Source organism: Tiliqua scincoides, chromosome 1 (assembly GCF_035046505.1).
Source record: "Tiliqua scincoides isolate rTilSci1 chromosome 1, rTilSci1.hap2, whole genome shotgun sequence".
Taxonomy (NCBI): domain Eukaryota; kingdom Metazoa; phylum Chordata; class Lepidosauria; order Squamata; family Scincidae; genus Tiliqua; species Tiliqua scincoides.
Genome location: NC_089821.1, coordinates 294728531 through 294751149, shown reverse-complemented (window position 1 = coordinate 294751149; position 22619 = coordinate 294728531). Strand labels below are relative to the sequence as shown.

The following is a 22619-nucleotide window of genomic DNA, read 5'->3' as shown; positions in this document are numbered from 1 at the left end:
CCAGTAACAGAGAAGTGGCTTGCAGTTCCTAGCTGCAAGGATGTGAGTAACAACAGCCAATGGAATTTACAACTCCATGGAAGGTGATAATGTAGCACCTATGCAGACGGAAAGACGCCCATCAAGGATGGAATGCAGCTGTGCATCTCCAGTGGGGAGAGGAAGAACTAAGAGGACTGGCATCCAGCCCCACTTCGAGAAGATTCTGTCCCCAAGAGTTTCTGATTGGACAGTTTAAATAAGTACAGTCACCTCCATCTTGTTAGCATGAAAAGTATAAGAACAAAGCCCAAAGGGGGTGTCAGGTGGTCTTTTGGTGGAAAAGGCTGTGGGTGCAACATCCTGGAGGGAGAGCCTGGTCCACCAGGGCCATGTGGCCTCATAGGTAACTTGGCGCTGAAAGATCTACAAAAGAAAGCTGACCCAGGTGAGAGTCAGGGAATATTAGAGATCGCCAGTTAGCTTTGTTATTTTAATGCTGATATGTTTCCTAAAAGTTTTATGCCTCTAGCATTTGCTGCCTTTTGAAACTTTATCTAACCCTGTGTACTTAATAAAGTAAAAAATCCTTTTACTAAGTTGTTTCATTATCTGTTGGGGACAAAGATTCAGAATCCTGCCTAGCCGTTCAGCAAGCTACCAAATACTCATTGAGGACTAGTAACTTGAGGGCTGAGGCTTTAATTAAAGAAAGTGCTCAGTGCCTGCAAGGGATAGAATTAACCCTAGAGAGTGTCCCTGGACTGAGACACTGGCACATACAGGGTGGTGGCAGTACTACCGGACAGGGGTCCTTGAGGGCTCTAGGGTTTGAGAACCAAGAACTCTGAGCACCCCAAAACCCTGGGAGTGTACGACATGTATGCCACTATCATGATATGTGACTGCATCTGGGGAAATGTCACAGATCTGTACTTTTAACAGGCTACTGTGCTTTTAAGTTTAATAATGATAGTCAATGGGGCTTATTGTCAGGTAAGTGTGGATAGGACTGCAGCCTTTGGGATGTTTGGGGAATTTTTTTAAATAGATCAGCATTAAATAATTTTTTAAACCTATATTTATTGTAAACTTTTAATTTACTTAATTATTGGATTTGATTTGGTTGTATGGAGGTGTTAAAAATTTTCCTGCTTGATGATGTCACTTTTGGCCATGACATCACTTCCAGTGGGTTCCGAAAGAGTCATTCTAAAAAGTGGGTCTTGGTGCTAAAACGTTTGAGAACCACTGCCTTAGGAGAATCACCTTTCTGCTTGGCCTCATGGCCAGGTTTTTGAAGGTGATGGAAATGACTCCAAGTCGTACGCTCCAAGGAACAACCACACTAGGGCAAACATGGCTACTGTCTTTAAATGACTCAGCAGTCTCTTCAGGATGCTATCACAGAAATGGCCGACTTCCTATTGATCACATTTATATCTTACATTTCTTCTGAAGACAAGGTGGGTTATGGTGTTTTATTCTTACACTACCAAGCTGTGAGGTAAGCCCACTGACTGGCCCATGTTAGCTCTCTGTTCATGCAAAGCCAGAGACAAAGCTAACAAGTTGGTTCATGGAAAGTTTCAGACAGCTGAGTCACCACTGAGTCAGCAGAATTACACTGCACCTATGCCTGCCACACCTTAGTTAACTGAGCAGACTCTGATTGGATGTTCAGACTACTTAAGCCTTAGTCTGCAGCTCTACCAGTGCAGTAGGTGTAAACTGTGATACTGCTGCCGGAGACTCTGCGATCGGATAACTGTGTGTGTGTATATATGCTGTAAGTTACCTTGGACTGACTGACTGTGATTTGTGGATACTGACTTGGATAAGGTAATGCTGGACTGCTGTACTCTACGTGTATGACCTGGACTGTTTTTTGACTACTCTGTGTGTGCAACTCCTTGCTCTAATATACAACAGCTAATTCAAAGACTCTGCTGTGTCTGCTGGATTTTTGCACCCTGCTCTGCACTGGGACACACCCAAGGTTCCTTCCAACCTTAACAGCCCATCCTGCATTCTCCCATTTTATGGCCAAGAGAAGATTTGGACCAAGGAGAATCGGGTTTTGGGTTCAAGCGAGAATCGAGATTTGAGTTCGAATCTCTATCCACTGCACCAAACTAGTTCTACCCCGCTGCTCCAATATTATTATATGGTCAAGGGAAACAAAATGAAGCAGAAACAAGACTGGTACCCACTTCTGTATCACTTTAACAACTGGCCAGTTGTTTCTGACTCACAATTAACTGCAGAGCTAGTATGATACCTGCAGTTCTGTTCTCAGCTGCTGAATCTGCCCCCACAACTTCTGCATTTCCTCCTTCTGGGTGTCTCTTTCGTGCCTCAGTTCCTCCAGCTCCATGATGCTCGCTGTTTGGCTGTCCAGACCTTCAATGCCAGAACCTTCTTTCAGGCTGTTGATCAACTTTTCTTTAGACTGGGATGGAAAAAATGAGCATTAATGAACTTGGAACAGTAATTGCTGTGTTTGATCATATATGCTGCACTGGCACTAACTATGGTAGAATGACAAATAGCAGTATCTAGGAACAGTATCTTGATTGCAAGCAGGGTTTAAAGGCAATAATTATTCCCCATTGTCCTCATTCACCCAGTAGTCAGCAGTATACTGCCTTTGCATGAAGGCTTAACTGAGCCATCATGACTAGCAGCGTGCACACACATGTGTGTTTTGCACACACATCTACTCCAATTAAGAGAAATTTAATTTTCCTGGATTTATAGAAAAAGGCTGAACCTGAAGAATGCGCGTGGCTTTCTGTTTGTAGTCCACCAATTCTTGCTTAGCAGACTCCATGCTGGCTTTGGCCATTTTGACTTGCTGCTGAAATTCGTCTGCTCGCCGCTTCTCCTCCATGTACTTCCTCTCGGCTGCAGTAACTGCTTCTGCCAAGTTCTGGCGCTCCACTTCCATTTTACTGAGGCGGGCTGCAAACTCATTCTGTGAGGATTAAGTTTAGGCAACATGAAGCTAGCAAGAAAGACCTTACAGCATCAACAGAAATGAAATCACAACCTGAGATGATGAATTCCACATCACCTCCCCCACCCCAAGTAAAGGACTGGAGGTGGGTTTTTCCCTGCTGTTGTTACATTGCGTATCCTGCCATTCCTAGGGAGCTCAGGAGAACACACAAGATGTTCTTACTTTAGCCTCACAACAATTTGCTTGGGAGTGAGGGGCCAAGCAGTGGACATGGATAACAGCACTTTTGCTCTGTGCAGGTTTATGCTCAGTTGTGGCTTTTCCTGGCAGATTTTGGCCACAGATTTCCTGTGGCAGATTTTGGCCACAGTTATATAGTCTTTGGATACACCCTGATTAGATCTAAAGTGCTTTCTGTGTTGGAATTCGGCAGTGTGCAAAGAGGCTGACCAGTGTCCACAAATAAACTTCGTTTTCTAAGTGCGTATCATTGAACTGGTTAGCCATGTAGCATTTCCACATGGAAGAGCTCATGGGAACAACTTTCAAAAGCCTGTGAGTGGCAAATAGTCTTTCAAAACAGCTTGCTTCCCACCCACCCTTAACAGCAACTGAACTTATTCCAAAAGAGCAAGCGTGTGTGTGTGTGTAGAAATCCAGAGCAATTTTTAATTGAAATAACTTCTTCAGTAAAGAACTGTGCCAGCTTTTGAGCAACATAGGATGCAATTCTTCAATTAGTGATTTGAAGCAGCAATGCTCATGCTTGCTGTTCTAACCTGCATTTGCTTGTAGCTGTCTTGCTCTCGCCGGAGGGCAGACTCTGCATCATGTAACCTCTCCTGAAGAGTCTGAAGAGCCTGATTGTGCATGCTGTTCCCTTCACTGTTATCCTGTATTATCCTGGACAGGCACAAAATATCAAAGATTTAGGGCACAACCCTATGCAAGTCTACTCAGAAGTAAATCCTATTGTGTTCAAAGGGACTTACTCTCAGGAAAGTGCAGATACGATTGCAGCCTTATTAAAACAGGAGCAAAGTATTACAAAATATAATCCATAATGTCATTTCCCCTAAATTATTTAAGGACAGTTATATTTATATGTTTCTCTCAATGTTATTTTACAGTGCAAGCCCAGTGCAAGCCCAGGAATGTTTATTCAGAAGTAAACCCTATTGCTCCCAGGAGAGTATGCATAGAATTGCATTAGAAAAGCACTGCAAGGGAAAAGAGAAGTAAGAATCAAGCCTATCCTATTGTCCTTAGAGGTCCTGGTTTCTCCATTTCACTAGATGGCATATTCTCTGTTCCCCTTTCCAGAAGCTATAAAGAAAGAGCAAGTCCCTAGCAAAAACATCTTCCTGAAAAATTTATTTTTCACATTTTATACCACCCTTCCTCCAAGGAGTTCAGGATGATGTACACAGTTCCTCCTCTGCTTTTGTCCTCACTACAACCCTGTGAGGTAGGCAAGGCCGAGAGATAGTGATTGGCCCAAGATCACCCAGAAAGCTTTGTAGTTGAGCAGAGCTTTGAAGCTGGATATTCTAGATCTAAGTCCAACTTCCAAACCACTTCACCATACTGGCTCAAAAAATTCAAAAAAGAAAAACTGAATGAGCTCCTTTACAACAAATGTGTGCATTTGTTCTCTTCCTTTCCATTTATCAAGGAGGAAAATGGGAAAAGGACCACCAAAGCCTTTTTAGTTTTGAAACCATTTTTAAAACTGAGAGAAAAACCAGGGTTACTTACTTAGATAGCCACAGCAGGACCAGGAAATTTTCAAGCATTTTATTTTCTGAATAGCAGCCACTGCACTACATCACAGGTTCGTTCTTAAAATCTGGGAGTTTAAAAAGCCATATTCAGTGCTGTGCGGGGAGGCTGCTATTCAGAAAAACAAGTAGCCCCAGCAAGTGTGCAATCTCTTGGTTACACATAAGGAGTTTCCACTGTGGCCTTCCAACCAATGGGCTTCCAGGAACATAAGAACATAAGAACAGTCCCACAGGATCAGGCCATAGGCCCATCTAGTCCAGCTTCCTGTATCTCACAGCAGCCTACCAAATGCCCCAGGGAGCACACCAGATAACAAGAGACCTCATCCTGGTGCCCTCCCTTGCATCTCGCATTCTGACATAACCCATTTCTAAAATAAGGAGGTTGCACATACACATCATGGCTTGTAACCCGTAATGGATTTTTCCTCCAGAAACTTGTCCAATCCCCTTTTAAAGGCGTCTAGGGTAGACGCCAGCACCACATCCTATGGCAAGGAGTTCCACAGACCGACCACACGCTGAGAAAAGAAATATTTTACTCATTCTATTTTCCCATTCTCTAACTGAAGGGAAATGCTCCGTGTCCAACTGGACATCAGGCCCAATTTGAATGACGCCTTATTGGCATGGAAGCTACTGCTCCTGGGATGACTCCCAAGGGTCACATATAACATCTCCACAGAGGTGCTTGGGGCAGCTTCCATGATTCCACTCTATGCCTTCAAGAGCTGCAAGACTAGATGCCTGTGATTGATGTGGTAAGGAGTAGGGCAAGCTTGCAAACACTGTGGGAGCAACAGAGGAACAGCTTCTACTACCACCCAGGTATCATTTAAATTGGTTCCTACTGTGTATGATGAGCACAGTAAATAAAAAGAGGAATTAATCAATTGACGAATTAAAGAATTAATCAATGGATTAACAGCTGAGATTTTCAAGGATGAAGTTAAAAGATGAACAACAACAAGCTAAACTATCTCAAAAAAGAGAACGGAAATAAGCAACCTAAAGAATCTGATTCCTCCAGTAATAAAGTGGCAAAAGGGCATTCGAATACCGTGACTTTTCACTCTGCAGACTTTCCAATGCTTCGGTGCGTGAATTCAGAAGCTGATCGGCTTCTTGTAACCTCACTTTCAGGACCGCCAACTGGGAATCCTTGGCAGAGGCAGCCTCTGTCAGATCATCAACTTGAGCTTGAAGTTCTCGAACAAGCCTGCCGTTGTTTGAATTATCAGTATTCCACTTCTCAACCCTTGCTCGGGCATTGTTTAATTCTGCAAAGTTCATGTCAGCAAGTGTCAGCTTGATCAACGAGACTGGCATGTTTAGGGTTTGCATTTCTAATATCAACATCTAACATTTAATGCTTTATTCCCAAACATTAAACAATATATTTGAAAAAACTAAGACTATACAAATCAATACTTTTTGGAGCATATTTCTGGTATTGAAAGTCCATACAGTGGGCCCTCCTTATCTGGGGGCTCAGCCTCTATGGATTTGAGCATCCATGGAAGCTGAGCCTGAAGTTGGAGTGCCTCACGAAGAACTCCTGAACGTGACTAGAAGCGGCTTCCAGTCACGTCTGGAAGGTGTTCTCAGGCACAGGCAGGCCATGTGCAGGCTCCTGGCCTCCTCAGAAGGTTTCCCAGGTATGACTAAAAGACACTTCTGGTTTGCGCTGGTGATTTCCAAACACCACCTGAACGCTTCCCAGACACAACCATAAGTCACTGGCACGAACTGGAAGTGCCTTATGGTCCTGTCCAGGAGGCCCTTCTGAGGAGGCTAGTAAACCATGCAGGACCTCCTGGCACAGCCCCCTGGAAAGTTACTAAGGCAAGTGCTGCCCACCCCCACCCCCCGTGGATTTAATTAGCCACAGATTTCAGTACCCACTGGGGGTCCTGGAACAGATCCCCTGCAGATACCAAGAGCCCACTGTATTCAGGTATAGCTTGGTAATATTTGCAATAGCCTGGCAAAGTATTATTAAGAATACTTATATACAGGTGGAGCCTATTTATCCGCGTTAGTTCCGTTCCGTGACTCGGTGCGATTAACAAAAAACACGCTGCGCTAAATTCCATAGAGTTACACAAATATACTGCAGCCTGACACTTCTGGATGAAAGGAAACTAAGGCAGGTGTTATCAATCCCCTCCCCTCCCCTCCATACTAAGCCCTCCCTGTTGCCAGCTGCCAGGCTTCTTTCACATGGGATGCTGAGAGTTCAGCCCTATGCATTTCTACTCAGAAGTAAGCCCCATTACAGTCAATGGGGCTTACTCCCAGGAAAGTGTGGAGAGGATTGTAGGCTATATCTCATGCTTTGCTTGGTGGGAAGGCTTGTTTGTGTGATAGCCTGCACCATGGGGGGGGGGGGGTTGCTTGTATCAGTGATTGCCTGCACCATCTCAATGGGGGGGGGGAATTTGGCAAACACTCCCTGGGTTTTTTAAAGCAATCCCCTCTGTTGCTACCACACCTGCCCCGTGTGAGTGAGTGAGTGAGAGAGAGAGAGAAAGAGAGAGAGAGAGCTAGCTCCACCTTGCTGCACCTGCTCTGGCTACAGAGATTTTTGCCTCCCCCCCTTCAGCCTCTTTGCTGGCTCACTGGCTCCAGGAGTGTTACTGTTCCTTTGCAAGGGGAACCTCTTCCAGGGCTATTTCCCTGCCTGGTCGAGGTGGAGCCTTTCTGCAGTGTTTTGGGCTGCCTGGAAATGGAGGGAATTGCCCTCCAGCGCAGGGCAAAGGTGTGTGTGACTTTCTGTTCCCCCTACCCCATTCTAGTTGAGAAAAATCTGCAGATAAAAAAATCCATGGATAAATAGGCTGCACCTGTACCACTTTTCAACAAGAGTAGTTCACAAAGCGGTTTACATAGAAATAAATCAACAGGCCTGTATTATCATCGCAATAATGCAACAAAGACCAGTAGTGGTCAAGGGAGAAATAGTGGCTTATCTGAGGTCACCTATAGAAAATTCTTAGCTGAGGTGAGATGTGAACTGGTGACTTCACAGCCACATGCCTGACCTAATACATTATATTAATCCAAACCATTTTCAAAGTTGACAACAACAGGAAATTTCCCAGTATTTTAAACACTCCCTCTACCTTTTTGGGTTTCTTTGGCTCGCTGAATCAATGATGCCATTTCTTGATTTAATGATTGCACTTCATTCCGCAGAAGTTGATTCTCAAGGCGAAGGTTGGACAACTCATGCGAGTTGCTGTCATTTGGCGGGAGGCTGGGATTCGCTTCGGGACTCTGTAGTGCTTCTTTTTTCACTTCCACATCATTCTCTAGACCAGAACTGGAACTGTCAGGAGTATCTGTACAAAATCACTGACAATTAATCAAGGAAATTTCTTTTGGCCTATATTTTCTAGCGTACAGTTTTCTACTACGGTAATAGATATCGCTTTTTAACATTTATTCAATGTCCTTATTTTAGCTCAGCCTTTTCAACCTTTTTCATTTCACCGCACGCTAACCAGGTGCTAAAATTGTCAAGTCACACCATGCTGTCAGTGGGGGGCCTCTCACTCCCCAACAGACCTGCTAATAAATGACTCTCTCCCAAACTGGCAGGTTATAGATCACAGCTAGCAGGCTGTGAATATTTTGGTGGGCCCAAGTTGTAAAACCCTCAGGTACTGTCTTTAGGCTGAACTGTCTTTAGTACCTTTAGGTACTGTCTTTAGCACCTAACAAACTTTCTTCTGCAATCAGAGGAGTAACTCAGGACAGGTTTACACAAGTTTTCTGCACTTCCTGTTCTTCAAATTATGCTCTCCACCAAAGAGATACATGTATGAAAGAGGATACCACGTCTGATTTTATCAATACAGTACAGTTTTCATAAAATACTAATAAAAAGAAGGGTTTCCATTGCACTGAAAAACCAGCATCCTGTTTCACAAGTTCACCCTTGCTCGGCAGGGAGCCCTACACAGAGACAAAATAAACCCCAGAAGGAATATGTAAAACTGTACGCACAGAATACTTAGGCATGCAAACAGCAGAAACGAGGAGACTGACACATCAATTGACTTGTTTTGGATGCAATTAAATACAGCAAAATGCAGGGCCCAGAGGACAAAATCCCCTGAGAAAATCTCCTGCACAGTGAAGCTCATAGGGGCTATGCAGGACAACAGTTTCTGTTCCTTACATGAATGCTTGAGAAAGACACCATCTCAGCCGATTGCACACAACATAAATTAGTAGATGGGGGATTCAGATGTTCCCCTTCAGACATCCAAGTGTCAACCCCAAGGTCAGTTTAAATAAATGCTTCAAACTTCACACTGCTTGATGGTTTGCACCAGTCACCTTGCCTTTTATAAGTTATACTACTATAGAGAAAGTCTATTTTTACAAGGCAAAGATGACTAAAATTAAACAGCTAGTACTTTGCTATAATTATAAAAGTCCCCCATAAATTTAGAATCATTCTTGAAGTTCAAGGATTCATTAATGCCAGTGGCTCAGTAATGGAAGCACATTGTGAAGCAGCAAGGCATGCTGGGAAGTTACAGAAACAACAGTTATATTCAGCCAATGTTCACTGTCAAAGTGTGAGAAGGGGTGAGGGGCTGGGGGAGCATTCCCAGTGCAAAACGTTGTTAAGGGTGCTGGCCCAAAAGATAAAGGGTCAGGGCCCCTTCTGCTCTCCCTGCCCCCTTCCCCAGTTTATCCAAAGATTTGCCTTTTCCTTCCAAGACACTTGCCATATTCTCATTTTTTAATGTTGGAATTGGGAAGAGGAAGTTGCTGCCTCAGTGTGTTATAAACAGTATTTAAATAATGGGAGAGAGATATGCACAAGCCCCACCTCCAGTCATATCATACTCCGCCCTCTCCGTTCCTGATAGGCTTCCAAAAAAGCAACAACTAAGCATGCTAGCATACAAGGTAAAGAGGCAGAATTAGGTTTCCTTCTGCTCTCCCTGCCTATTGCAAGCACTAGCTATGAAGTACTTGGAAGCAGTGCAATTGCTAACACATCATAAATGGAAATCCAGCTATCAAAAGATGCTCTGCCACTGGAGGTAATCTACAGCAACTCATCTAGAACCTGGTGATAGAGCTCAGAGACAGCCCAGTTCATAAACTGATAAGAATTGCATGCTTACGTAACACTGCTTTAATTAGAATATGCACCATGTACTCATAACAACATGCCTATGATCCTTGCACCAGCACCAGCCCTTAAAATATCTGAAGTTAGCTACCATTGTCACGACTCCGAATAGAAGTGTCTTCCCCTGTTTTGATGCTCTGTGAACTCACTGACAACGAGCTAATGCTTGAAGTCCGAGAATGGTTTTGAGCAGCAGCTGCTTGACTTTTCTCTCTCTTAAGGTCCATTCTGCCATTTGGTTCCTTCTCAGAGCTATTGAGAAAGTCAAACAAGAGTTCATCATTAGGTTCGGACTTTTTCCTTCTCACAAACTGGGAAGACGGTCTGGGCGTGGAACCTGCATCCACAGAAGGAGAATTTTCCACAGCTGTCCTGGATGTTGCTTTGACATTTGCAGTTCCTGCAAGGATTGTGACCTTCTGATGTTTAATATTATCTGCGGCTGATGAGATAAAGCTCGATTTAGGTGTAGTCTGATATTGCTGTTCTCTGGCCTCTTGGTGCAGCTTGGGGTACTCGCTGACAACATTCAGGTTGCTGCTGCCGTAGGTTACATTGCCTGCACTCTCTTTCTTGCTTAAAGCAGATGCAGCACCTTGATCTACTCTGTTGAGAAGGTCCTCCGCCTTTCCAGCGAGCTCAGCAAACCAAGACATAATGAAAGTCAAAGACAGAGAGACTACATGGAATTAATTCGTCAGTTATTCATCCTGGGAAGAAAGAAGAATACAAACAGAAGAAATTTTAGATCAGATAAGCCTAGATCAAATTCTAAGAAACAAAGGAATCTCGTAGATATTTGCTGTATGTCTATTTAAAGTATATTTATTATAATTATGCTGATGTAGTTGTTCCACCACTCCATAAATGGCTGCCCATTCGTTTCCAGGCCCAATTCAAGGTGCTGGTATTGACCTTTAAAGCCCTATACTGCTCTGGACCAGGGTATCTTAGAGATCGCCTGCTCCCGTACAATCCGGCTCGCCCTCTCAGGTCATCAGAGAAGGCCTTTTTACAAGTGCCGCCGCCTAGGGAGGTACGTGGGGCAGCTGCAAGAAATAGGGCCTTCTCAGTAGTGGCACCAACGCTATGGAACTCCCTTCCCCTTGACTTAAGAATGGCTCCCTCTCTTGAGACCTTTCGGCAAGGCCTGAAGACCCTTCTGTTTAAACAGGCCTTCTGAGTTCTCGGCCTTTTAACATCTTTTAATATTTTTTACAGGCCTGATTCTTTTAAGACTTGCTGCTGCTCTATGCTCTTTTTACCTATTTTTTTTACTCTGACTGCTGTTTTTTATGATGTGTTAATATGTTTTTATTTGTTTTTAAATTGTTTTTAATATGTTGTAAGCCGCCTTGAGTCCCTTCGGGGAGAAAGGCGGGGTAAAAATAAAGTTATTATTATTATTATTATTATTATTATTATTATTATTATTATTATTATTATTATTAAACCTGAGCTAAAATCCAAATATATCACCAAGATATGCATAACTATGTGCCCTACTGTTTAAAGATGCGTCATCAGTTAAATGAATGGCACTGGCCTACTACTTTACCTTTAAATACTCTACGGGTCTACATATGGCTTCTCTTTTGCACCTTGTAAGAAAGAATGTGAACCCTTTATCTGCCATAATCAAATCAGAAGCAGGGCCGGGGTTAGGCATCTGAGTTAAGAAGCTGCAAGAGATGCTAGAGGATAAGAAGTGCAAAACCTTCTACAGCTTACACCCTCTGCAGCCCCAGTCTCCAGTCATTCATCTCCCAGTCAGCACTTTGATACCTGAAATGAACTAGTTACTTAGGGGAAAAACACTTGGGGGGGGGGGGAGGCCATGAGATTAAGAAGGTTACTCTTCCCCATTCACACGCTTCTTCTGCTCCTTCAATTAGAGTGTCCCCCCCCCCATCATGCAGCTGTGGCTAATCTCTGTTCAAACACACACATCTGCTGCTGCCAAAACAAGTCTGATTTTCATGAGATGGACTTGGGTATTCACTGAGGGTAGCAGACCTGGTCCACACAGCATGAGCCACCAGGAAGCCTTCTTGTGAAAGCCCTACTGAAATGAAAAGACCCTGTGCAAGAATTAAATCTGGGCAAACCAAGTTTGTATGTATAGTAGTACAGAATGCCATTTCACATCAGTTCAATGGCTAAACAATTTCCCATGAGGCAGAACTGTACAAAATAGCATTGATTAAGTATTTATAGCTAACTTGCCATTAGCCTGGAAAGTTAGAACTTAAATAATGGTCAGTCAAATATTTAAAAACCGGTGTTGATCAGCTACTATGCATTTAAACACCATTAGGGGCCTGTTCACACTGATTTTTTCCCAATTGCACAAATATTTTGGACCTTCCTTGGGCATGCATTCACATAAATACCAAATCCACTGATCATGACAGCATTTTTCCCAGCCTCTGCCACAATCAAAACTATTGCCAACCATAACATAGTCTGTCCCAGGCACATCTGATCACCCAATCAGATATCTGGAGACTGCTGCGATTGTTCACCTGGATTTCCCCCTCCCCCCATAAACCAGGTCTTAAATGGCATAGTCAAGGCATATTTCAACACACAGCCACTGAAATTTTAAGAAAGTCACACCCTTGGCAAACCCTCATTTGCCATGTCTGTGTAGGTGGCTTTTCTGGAGCACAGAAGGCATGCCAGCAGGAAAATGGGATATGGAACAAACAAATGGGTGTGTGAGATGGTTGGCCTATGAACCATAAGTAGCGATACACATCATTGACATTTGCAAGAACTCTTGTTATCAGCCAATCTAAAATTCTGTACTTCCCCCACTCTTGTTGTTCACCTTAAAAAATCCTGTCTCACTAATCAGATCTGTTACCTCTGCCAATGACACCCTCACAACCCAGAGGTTCATTTATTTAGAAAGCTATTACTCTTCCTTCCTATTCACAGAATCCACAAGGCAGCTTATAATAAAGTGTTAAGAACAACAATAAAACCAAGGTAACATAGCCCCCAACCCTATCCAAAGTGTCAGCACTGATGCAGCCCTGCTAACGGGGCATGCATTGCATCCTACTATGAAACAGCAGTCACAGAGGCCTCTTCAAGGTGAGGGAAGATTTGTTCCCTTACCTCGGGGCTTAATTGGCAGTGGAAAGTTAGATAGGATTGGGCTCTCAATTTCTGTCTCATATTGTAAAACTGATTTTGCAGACCCCTGGTTGCTTTTATATTGTATGTTTTAAATTGTTCTATATATGTTTATTATAAACATTTTGCAAGCCACCTTAGGCTTTTGCATCTGCAGGGTAATGCAGGAGGCTTGACAGGAAGAAAAAGTGTCAGACCATTGAGTGCTAGACCAGACATTATTAACCACTACACTGTGGCATACTGGTGTGCCACAAGTGGTCCACAGGTATGCCTCAAGAATTTGGGGGAAGGTCATTTATTAGTAGGGCCAATGGGGGATGTGAGCCCCCCAAGGGCAGCATGGTGTGCTTTGTCAATTGTCAAAACATGATGGTGTGCCTTGACAATTTTAGTACCTTGTTAGTGTGCTATGAGATGAAAAAGGCTGAAAATCATTGTGCTAGACACTGCACAGATTCATGAAATGGTCCATAAGAAGAGCCCTACTGGATCAGGCCAAAGACCCATCTAACCAGCCTTATAGTGGTACACCAGATACCCCGGGGAGCACACAAGACAACAAGACCTACATCCTGATGCCCTCCCTTGCATCTGGCATTCTGAGGTAGTCCACTTCTAAAATCAGGAGGTTGCACATACCCATGACAGCTTGTAACCTGTGATATACTTTTCCTCCAGAAATTTGTCCTGCCCCTTATTAAAGGCAAACAGGCCAGGTGCCATCACCACACCCTGTGGCAAGGGGTTCCACAAACTAATAACATGCTGGGTAAAGACATATTTTCTTTTGTGCTTCCTAACTCTTCCAACGCTCAGTTTTAGCGAATGCCCCCTGGTTCTGGTGCTGTGTGAGAGGCAAAAGAACGTGATCCACTCTATCACCATATCCTGTGGCAAGGAGTTCCAAAGACACTCAATGTTAGTGAATGCACTCTGGTTCTGGTGTTGTGTGGGAGGGGAAAGAGCATCCACCTATCCACTCTATCACCATATCTTGTTGCAAGGAGTTCCACAGACACTCCATTTAAGTGGCTGTCCCCTCATTCTGGAAGGGAAAGAGCATCCCCCTATCCATTCTTTCACCATATCCTGTGGTAGGGAGTTCCACAGACCCTCAATTTGAACGGCTGTCCCCTGGTTCTGGTGCCATGTGGGAGGGGAGAGAGCATCCCCTTATCCACTCTCTCTCTCACTATATCCTGTGGCAGGGAGTTCCGCAGACACTCAGCCTGAGTGGCTAGCCCCTGGTTCTGGTGTTGTGTGAGAGGGAAAACAACATCCCCCTATCCACTCTATCTCTCATCCGGTCCTGTGGCAGGGAGTTCCACAGACACTCGGTTTGAGTGGCTGTCCCCTGGTCCTGATGTTGAGTGGAAGGGGAAAGACCACCCCTCTGCCCACTCCCCCCACCTCTGCATCGCTGTGTGTCTCCATCATGCCCCCCAGCCCAAGGGCTGCAGCCTCTCCTCTTCTGTCCTGCCCCTGCCCACCAGGCCCAGCGCTCAGCCAGGAGCTGCCAGGCTCAGTCCCTGCTGCCCCCACTCCCCCCGGCACATGGATTCTCGGTCGCCCCTCGCCTCGGCCCCAGAATAAGACGGAGACGGCACCGACCCTCACAACGACGACGGCAGCAGCCTCCTCCAGGCCACCGTCCTGCTAGCTAGGGCCTCCCGGATTCATCTTCCGGGAGACGTGGCCAGGACTCTATGGGCACCAGGACCTGGCAACAGCGCCGCTCTCCCCTTTGGAGCAGACAAAACTCTTTCCGGAAGTGACGCAACACGCAGGCTCGCACCACGCCCCTTGCTGTGCTGGTGCATAAAGCTAGAAAAAGGATAGAGGCATGCAGAGGTACGATATAGCGGGTTATTACATTCAGACATTTTCAGCTAGAGTCTGTGCATAAAGCTAGGAAACGGCTAGAGGTATCCATAGGTAGTATATTGCGGATTTTCATTAGCAGATATTGTTTCATCTAGAAACAATGAAAGTACATTTTTTCGTAAAGTTTTATTGAGTAATAACTTTTTTTTAACTGTGTTAATGACTTTCTTTAACTTTTATTGAGTAATTTGTGTTAAATTTATGTCGAGTATTGATTCAGGCTGATCTTGCACCATCTTTAATATTTCGCTCTTGCTCATTAGTGAGACATCTGAGCCTGCATTTCATCCACCAGCTTTTTGGAGTTGGGTGAATATTGCGTGAGGGCCAGTCTCAGGGAATCCTGGAGATGTTCATCTGTCATGTTGGAACATTGTGTACTCTTTGTCATTTTCAGATGGGAAAACGCAGATTCACACAAATAAGTTGAACCGAAACAGGAGTGTACACCTTCACTGCATCTTCTCAAGTTGGGAAATTTGTCTCTAGACACTAGCTTCCAAAACGATTCTTGATCAGCATGGGTCTTGAGAAAAATGTCATTTTTAAGGGTTAATATTTCGTTTTCAAGATATGGCTTGTTCAATCAGTCATTTTTACTGATAGCAGCTGCAGTTTCTTTAATGTCCACATCTGCTTTGAATGGGTATGACAAGTACTCCACAACTGTTCCAATTTTTTGGAAGTCACAGAATCTATTTTCAAATTCCTGGATAACAGAACAGATTTCTGTCACATACTTCTCATCCTGAAAAACAAAATTTGGATATTGTCCCAGATGGTCCTGCGTATTAGAAAAAAGGTGATCAAAAGTGTTGTTTGCAAGGTCAGTCATCATTAGCTCAAATTTGCTCTTGTAGGATGAAATTGTACTCATCATCTCGCCAATGCATTTGTTTTTACCTTGTAGTTCAAGGTTTATATCACTTAGTTCGCCTGTAAAGTCAGCGAGAAATGCCAAATCACATAACCACTCCTCATCTTCCAACTCTGCTTGGTCATCTTCCCGCTCCTTCAAAAAACTTCTCATTTCATTTAGCAATTCATGAAATCTTTGCAGAAATTTGTGCCTACTTAGCCACCTTACATCTGTGTGCAAAATGATTTCCGCTGCCCCTTCATCAAGAGTAAGATTGAAAAGCCGTCTTTGAAGTGATCTTCCATGAACTGAATTTACAATTTTGAAAGTGATGTCCATGACAGTCTTTGTATTGAGACTCTTGCTTGCCAAAACTTGCCGGTGAATGATGCAGTGGTAAGAAAGGAAATCTGGGATGTCGTCATGCTGTCTACAGAGGGCTATGAAACCGTTAACCCCACCTGTCATTGCTCTTGCTCCATCAGTAGTGATGGAAACAAGTCTATGCAATGGAAGATTACACTTTGTCACAAAAGAATGGAAAGAACTGAATATTTCCTGACCGGTAGTTCTCCCTTTTAAAGAAATCATTCCAAGTAGTTCTTCTTTAATACTGAAGTCTTCATAAACCATCCGGATAAAGACTAGTAACTGGGCTATGTCTCTTATGTCTGTAGATTCATCCAGTTGGAATGAGAAAGCAACACAATTTGAAACATCTTCCAACAATTGTTCAGTTGTGTCTCCACACTTCTATTCTCCGCAAGACGGTGTTCCTTGACAATTGTACATCTTGAATAGCAGCTATGATCTCTTTCTTATTTTTAAATCCTTCAAAAAGATTGTCTCTCCTAGCGATGGGGAGAGCTGCTGGAGAGATGGAGCCAAGTGGGGCTGGCGATCTACCTCTGACCCCTCCGCGATCTACAGGGAGATTGCAATCTACCTGTTGGACATGCCTGACCTATATCACCAACCTAGTTCAATTCCTATATGAGAGCGGCAATTGTGGTTACAATTCTAATGGGAGATGGTTATGGTGTAAAAAAAAAAAAAAGAATAAAACCAGGAATAACTACCCAGAAAAACTCCCTGTCAAGCAGAGTATGTACTGATTTTATTTATTTATTTCAGAAATTTATATCTCACTTTTCCCATGTTGAACAAAATGCCCAAGGTGGCTTACAAAGCTCCATAATAAATGTACCAAGTATTACAACAGGTACAAAGAAAAACAGCAAACAAACCATTAAAACCTTAATTTTAACATTAAACAGTGAAACATGAAAACACAGCAGAAACCAAACTATTGAGAATACAATACTGTACTATATTATAATTTGCAGATCCAGGCAGTAAATAGACAGGAGTCACCCTCTTTTTTCAAGGAGCTTTGCCATTGGCTGGAATGGCATAGAGGCAGGGCCTCCTGCTGTTGTAAACAACAAGCACAAGCCAATGATGGTTGTGCGTCTTGCTTGTATTTCCGGGTATCCACTAAGAACAACTTTTTTAGTCCCCACCTACCACTTGGCTGGTGGTGGAGGAAAGCCAAGTTCTTAGATCAGATAGTTTTAGGCGTCAGTCAGTTAAGCCCCAGCATTAGGTACAAATCCAATAAAAACCAGGCGTATAAAGCAGGGAGAAAAGGAAAACCAGAAGCACTGCCAGGCTTTAGTTTCCAACCAAGACTTATTAGATTTTCTCTGGCTCTTGCTTACAGGACCAAATAATACAAGTAATAAGAGGAAACATTTGTTTTCCAAAAGTTCATCTGCCCTGTTAGTTTTGAAACTAAGAGGATAGGTTGGGTGAAATTTTACCCCGACATACATTATGATTTTGCAATTTATGTTAAAATAGAAAAATTTCATTTATTGTCATCCATTAGACATTATTAAAAACAATTAAGGCAAATTGTTTGAGTGCTCTTAACAAGTTACTTGGTTAGTTAAGGCAGGATGAAACATACATTTGTTGGAATTCTTAAAAACTGCGGGACTTCCCATACTGAAATGAAATGTCAATTTTCAGACAGCAGGGGACACTGTTTCAACAAAAGCAACAAACAGTCTAGTGCACCATAACCCATTTACATTTATTGTAGCATCAACTTCCATAAACTACACCCCATACCATCATATACATGATATATGGTTATAAAGAAAAAGGAAAAAAATTTTTACAGGGAATAGTCATGAAAATACAAAAGGTTTATGCAATTGTTATGGCCCCAGTGGGACACACTAGCCACACATCCCACAAACATGCTCACTAGCCTTCTCTTTGGGACTCAAGAAAGGTGCTCTGTGAAATGTGGAGGAACCCCGTTGAACACTTCAGACAACCCCAAAGTCCAAGGAGCATGGCCAGCAAGCACATCAGTGGCTAGCTGACATGTGCACATTTTCCCTGTTCAGTGCTGGCACCGAGTTGCTGGGGTCCCTGAGGCAAAACCTTGCACTGAGACCCCATAATGTCCACCCACTCGTGCCCTGATGATGTATTGGTTGTGAAACTACCACTAGTACTGAGGATTCAGGGGGTGGCCCAACTAACTGGGCATTCAGATGGCTATGGGCCCTCTGTCACTGCCTGACCTGACTGATCACCCTGACCCCCCTCACAAGTTTACATTTCACAGCAGGAAAAATACCTGCATGGACCTATAGTCTGACAATTCTATGGAAAGGATTAATGCATTTAAGATAAGGGCAGTGACAATTCACACCATCAGTTGGTCATAATAACAAACTCTTCGTAGTCTGACTAAAGGCCCAGTCCTATCCAACTTTCCATCACTGATGCAGCCATGGCAACAGGGTGCACACTGCACCCTATGGTGGTGGTGTCAGTCACAAAGACTTCCTCAAGGGCTGCAATTCTTTATACATGGAAAGTCTCATTGAACTCAATGGGGTTTACTTCCGAATAGACATACATAGGATTGCACAGCATGTTAGTTAGCATGTATAATGTGACTGGAAACTGTTGTCTCCATTCAATCATGAGTGAACAGAATAATTAAACTGCTGGATCAGTGGTTCCCAAACTGTGGGTCAGGACCCACTGATGGGTCGTGACCTGATTTTTGGTGGGTCGCCAAGGGTGATGGAAAGATCAGATACTGTAGCTGCTAATCACTCTGCAAAGAGCTCAAAACCTGCACTTTGCAAGCATGCATAAAGATAGGGAGATAAATGTTTGAGGGTCTTTTTTCTGGTTATTATTACTTATACATACATATTATTTATTTCTAGAACTCATTTTTTTTAAAGTCTGGCAAACCTATCTGGGTATCGATAGAATGTCTTCTTAAAAAGTGGGTTCCAGTGCTAAAACGTTTGGGAACCACTGCGCTAGATTCTAATTCAACAATATCGTTGTGGAATCTCTCCTTGAAGTTTTACTTCAGTGTCTGTCAGTCACAGGAGATACACAGGAAAAATCTTGTGGAACCTGAAAGACTGACAGATACACTGCTGACCTGTCTGTATTCAGTGGGGCTTAAGAACATAAGAAGAGCCCTGCTGGATCAGGCCAAAAGCCCATCAGCTTCCTGTATCTCACAGCAGCCCACTAGATGCCTTAGGGAGCACACAGGACAGGAGACCTGCATTCCTTGCACCTGGATTTTTGAGGTAGCCCTGCTGGATCAGGCCAAAGGCTCATCTAGTCTAGCTTCCTGTATCTCACAGTTGCCCACCAGATGCGTCAGGGAGCACATAAGATAACCAGGGATCTGCAACCTTGCATCTGGCATTCTGAGGTAGCCCACTTGTAAAACCAGGAGGTTGCATATACCCATCAGGACTTGTAACCTGTGATGGACTTTTCTTCCAGAAATTTGTTCAAACCCATTTTAAAAGCATCCAGGTCAGATGCCATCACCACATCCTGTGGCAAGGATGTTCCACAGACTGATTACACGCTAAGAAATATTTTCTTTTGTCTGTTCTAACTCTGCCGACACTCAATTGTAATGGCTGTCCCCTGGTTCTGGCGTTGTGTGAGAGGGAAAAGACTGTCCCCCTATCCACTCATATCACCATATCTGGTGGCAAGGGGTTCCACAGACACTCAGGGCACAATCCAACCAGGTCTACTCAATAGTAAGTTCAATTTTGTTCAATGGGGCTTATTCTCAGGAAAGTGTGAGGATTGCAGCCTCAGTTTTAGTGGTTTCCCCCTGGTTCTGGTGTTGTGTGAGAGGGAAAACAACATCCCCCTATCCACTCTATCTATCACCATACCCTGGAGTTCCACAGAAACAATTTTTTTCACTGTCCCCTGATTCTGGCTTTCTGTGAGAGGGAAAAGAACATACCCTATCCACTCTATCACCATATCCTGTGGCAGGGAGTTCCACAGACACTCAGTTTGAGTGGCTGTCCCCTGGTTCTGGTGCTGTGTGAGAGGGAAAAGAACATCCCCCTATCCACACTATCACCGTATCCTGTGGCAAGGAGTTCCACAGACACTCAGTTTGAGTGGCTGTCCCCTGGTTCTGGTGTGGTGTGAGAGGGAAAGTGTCTCTATCTACTTTATCCATCCCCTGCATAATTTTGTATATCTCAATCATATCCCCCCCCCCGCTTCTCCTCCCAAGCAAATGGCATGAGATTTGCAGCCTTATAGTGGCAGCACTACTGCCTGCCCTCCAAGCATTTGCTGCAAATGCCACTGAGTGCAGCAAGGCAGTCATTCCTTCCCCACCCACTGGCCCTTCCAGTCCCAACATGCAACGCAACCTCAGGCCATGCAACCCCCCCCCCCTCCACCCCAGGGATTGGCATCCCGTGCATCAGGGGTATGGCCAGTGTAGACACGCCTTGCATGGCAAGCAGTGGCTGGAAGCCTTGCCAATCACGCTCGCTCCCCGCCTCTGCTGGGCTCTCCCATAAGTGTCTGGCCGCGGCGTTAACCTCAGTGGGTTTCGCTTTCCGGAGGGAGCAGCGCAGGTAAGAGACGCCTTGCAGCAGGAAGGTCACCTGTGTGGCTGGAGACCTGCAAGCATTGCCCTACTGGGGGCCGGGGGGAGCTTGGAGGGTGTAGGGACCCCAGCATTCTGTCTCCACCCTGGGATCTGTTGGGAAGGGAGCAGTGTGAAGGGTCAGGACCCTGCATCACCAAAGGTCCATCTCGTCCAGGGTCTTCTTGCCCCAGGTAGTCAGCCAGGTGTCTCTTGTTGTCTGCCCCAGCACCTGAGATTCAGGAAGGACCAACCACTGACTTTGCTGGGTGCCACCCTTCCAGTGCTGAGGAATTAGTGGAGTAACGTGTGATGTGCCCCCAAATCCATCCCAGGGTGTGGGTTCCCAGAGTGACCAGGCATCCTCTTTTTCCGGGACATGTCCTCTTTTTTTTTAACCTTGCTTCCTGGAAAAGAACTTAAATGTCCTCCTTTTCCCTGTGAGCAGGCAGCGCATAACTTTCTTGTAACTAATAAATATCCTGGATCAGGACCCTGCATCACCAGAGGCCCATCTTGTCCAGGGTCTTCTTGCCCCAGGTAGCTCTCATTGTCTGCTGCAGCACCTGGAACTCAGGAAGACACAGCCACTGACTCCGCTCATTGGCTCCCTTCCAGCGCTGAGGAATTAGTGGAGTAACTGGTGATGTGCCCCCAAGTCCATTCCAGAGTGTGGGTGGGAGCTTTTGTCTTTCATCACTGTGGCTTGCTCAAAGCAAAGGGCATAACCAGAGTACACCCCTCTTTCACTGACAGCCCTGTCAATATCTTGTTGCCCCAGGCGTCTCTCCTTATCTTCTTTAGCACCTGGGATTCAGGAAGAGACAGCCATAGACTTTGCTCAGTGCCACCCTCCACTACTGAGAAACTAGTGGAGTAACTGGTGGTGATATACCCCCAATCCATCCCAGAGTGTGGGTTGGATCAGGGTGACCAGACATCCTCTTTTTCCAGGACATGCCCTCTTTTTTAGCCTCACGCCCTCAAAAAGAACTTAAATGTCCTCCTTTTTCCTGTGAGCAGGCAGCGCATAGCCTTCTTGTAATTAACAAATTATATGTAATATAGTTTTTAATTTAATAATAAGTAATATAGTGTTTAAATTAACCACATAAAATCGGTGTATGAGTGCTTTTAGCTTGTATTTCATCATGTTCTACATTTTTGGGTGCCTGGTCCTCTTTTGAGGTTAGGACATCTGGTCACCCTGATCTTTCCTCTTTCATCACTGTGCCCTCCTCAGAGGAAAGGGAATAACCAGAATACACCCTTCTTTCACAGACAGCTGTGTCAATGCCTTGTTGCTCCAGGTAGCCAGCAAGGTGACTCTCGTTGTCTGCCCCAGCACCTGGGATTCAGGAAGACACAGCCACTGACTTCACTTAGTGCCACCCTTCCACTGCTGATGAATTAGTGAAGTAACTGGTGATATGCCCCCAAATCTATCCTGGGGTGTACCCCCAAATCCATCCCAGAATATGGGTGGGATTATTATGGCGTTAACAGAGGAAAGGGAATAACCAGAGTACACCCTTCTTTCACAGACAGCTGTGATGGCTGCCTGTGAAAGGGGGTGTGCCCCTAGCTTTGAGCAGCCCCCAGTGATGTAAGAGGAAAGATCTTAGAAGCTGTAATGTTGGGTCTGTATTGGCAACCTTCAGTCTCGACAGACTATGGTATCGCGCTCTGAAAGGTGGTTCTGGCACAGCGTCTCCCACCGTCGGAAGCAGCCCCTGGCGTCACGCCAATCGAGCAAAGACTTATAACCGGTAAACTGCTGCTTCCCGTGTTGTGCCGACGCCGTATGGCGAAGTTGGAGTGTCCTCTCCAGTGCGCGAAGCCTGGGTAAAGAAGGTATGGAGGATAGGCTGTTA

At 44.6% G+C, this 22619-nt stretch overlaps 2 protein-coding genes across 2 annotated transcripts in view; one reads left to right on the top strand and one right to left on the bottom strand.

The window, feature by feature from the left end:
* Positions 1-14745, bottom strand: part of GOLGA5 (golgin A5) — a 31179-nt gene extending 16434 nt beyond the window's left edge. Inside the window, exons 1-7 of the mRNA XM_066612184.1 lie at positions 14642-14745; positions 9975-10593; positions 7851-8069; positions 5786-6005; positions 3721-3844; positions 2753-2956; positions 2261-2431 (exon numbers count right to left, since the gene is read on the bottom strand). Coding sequence (XP_066468281.1) covers positions 2261-2431; positions 2753-2956; positions 3721-3844; positions 5786-6005; positions 7851-8069; positions 9975-10539 — 1503 coding nt within the window. The 5' untranslated portion in view covers positions 10540-10593; positions 14642-14745. The remainder of the gene's footprint in view (positions 1-2260; positions 2432-2752; positions 2957-3720; positions 3845-5785; positions 6006-7850; positions 8070-9974; positions 10594-14641) is intronic.
* Positions 14746-20667: 5922 nt separating this feature from the next.
* The window catches only part of LGMN (legumain), a 33522-nt gene continuing 31570 nt past the window's right edge, over positions 20668-22619 (top strand). The window contains exon 1 of the mRNA XM_066612164.1: positions 20668-20734. The gene's annotated coding sequence lies outside the window, so the exon portion shown is untranslated. The remainder of the gene's footprint in view (positions 20735-22619) is intronic.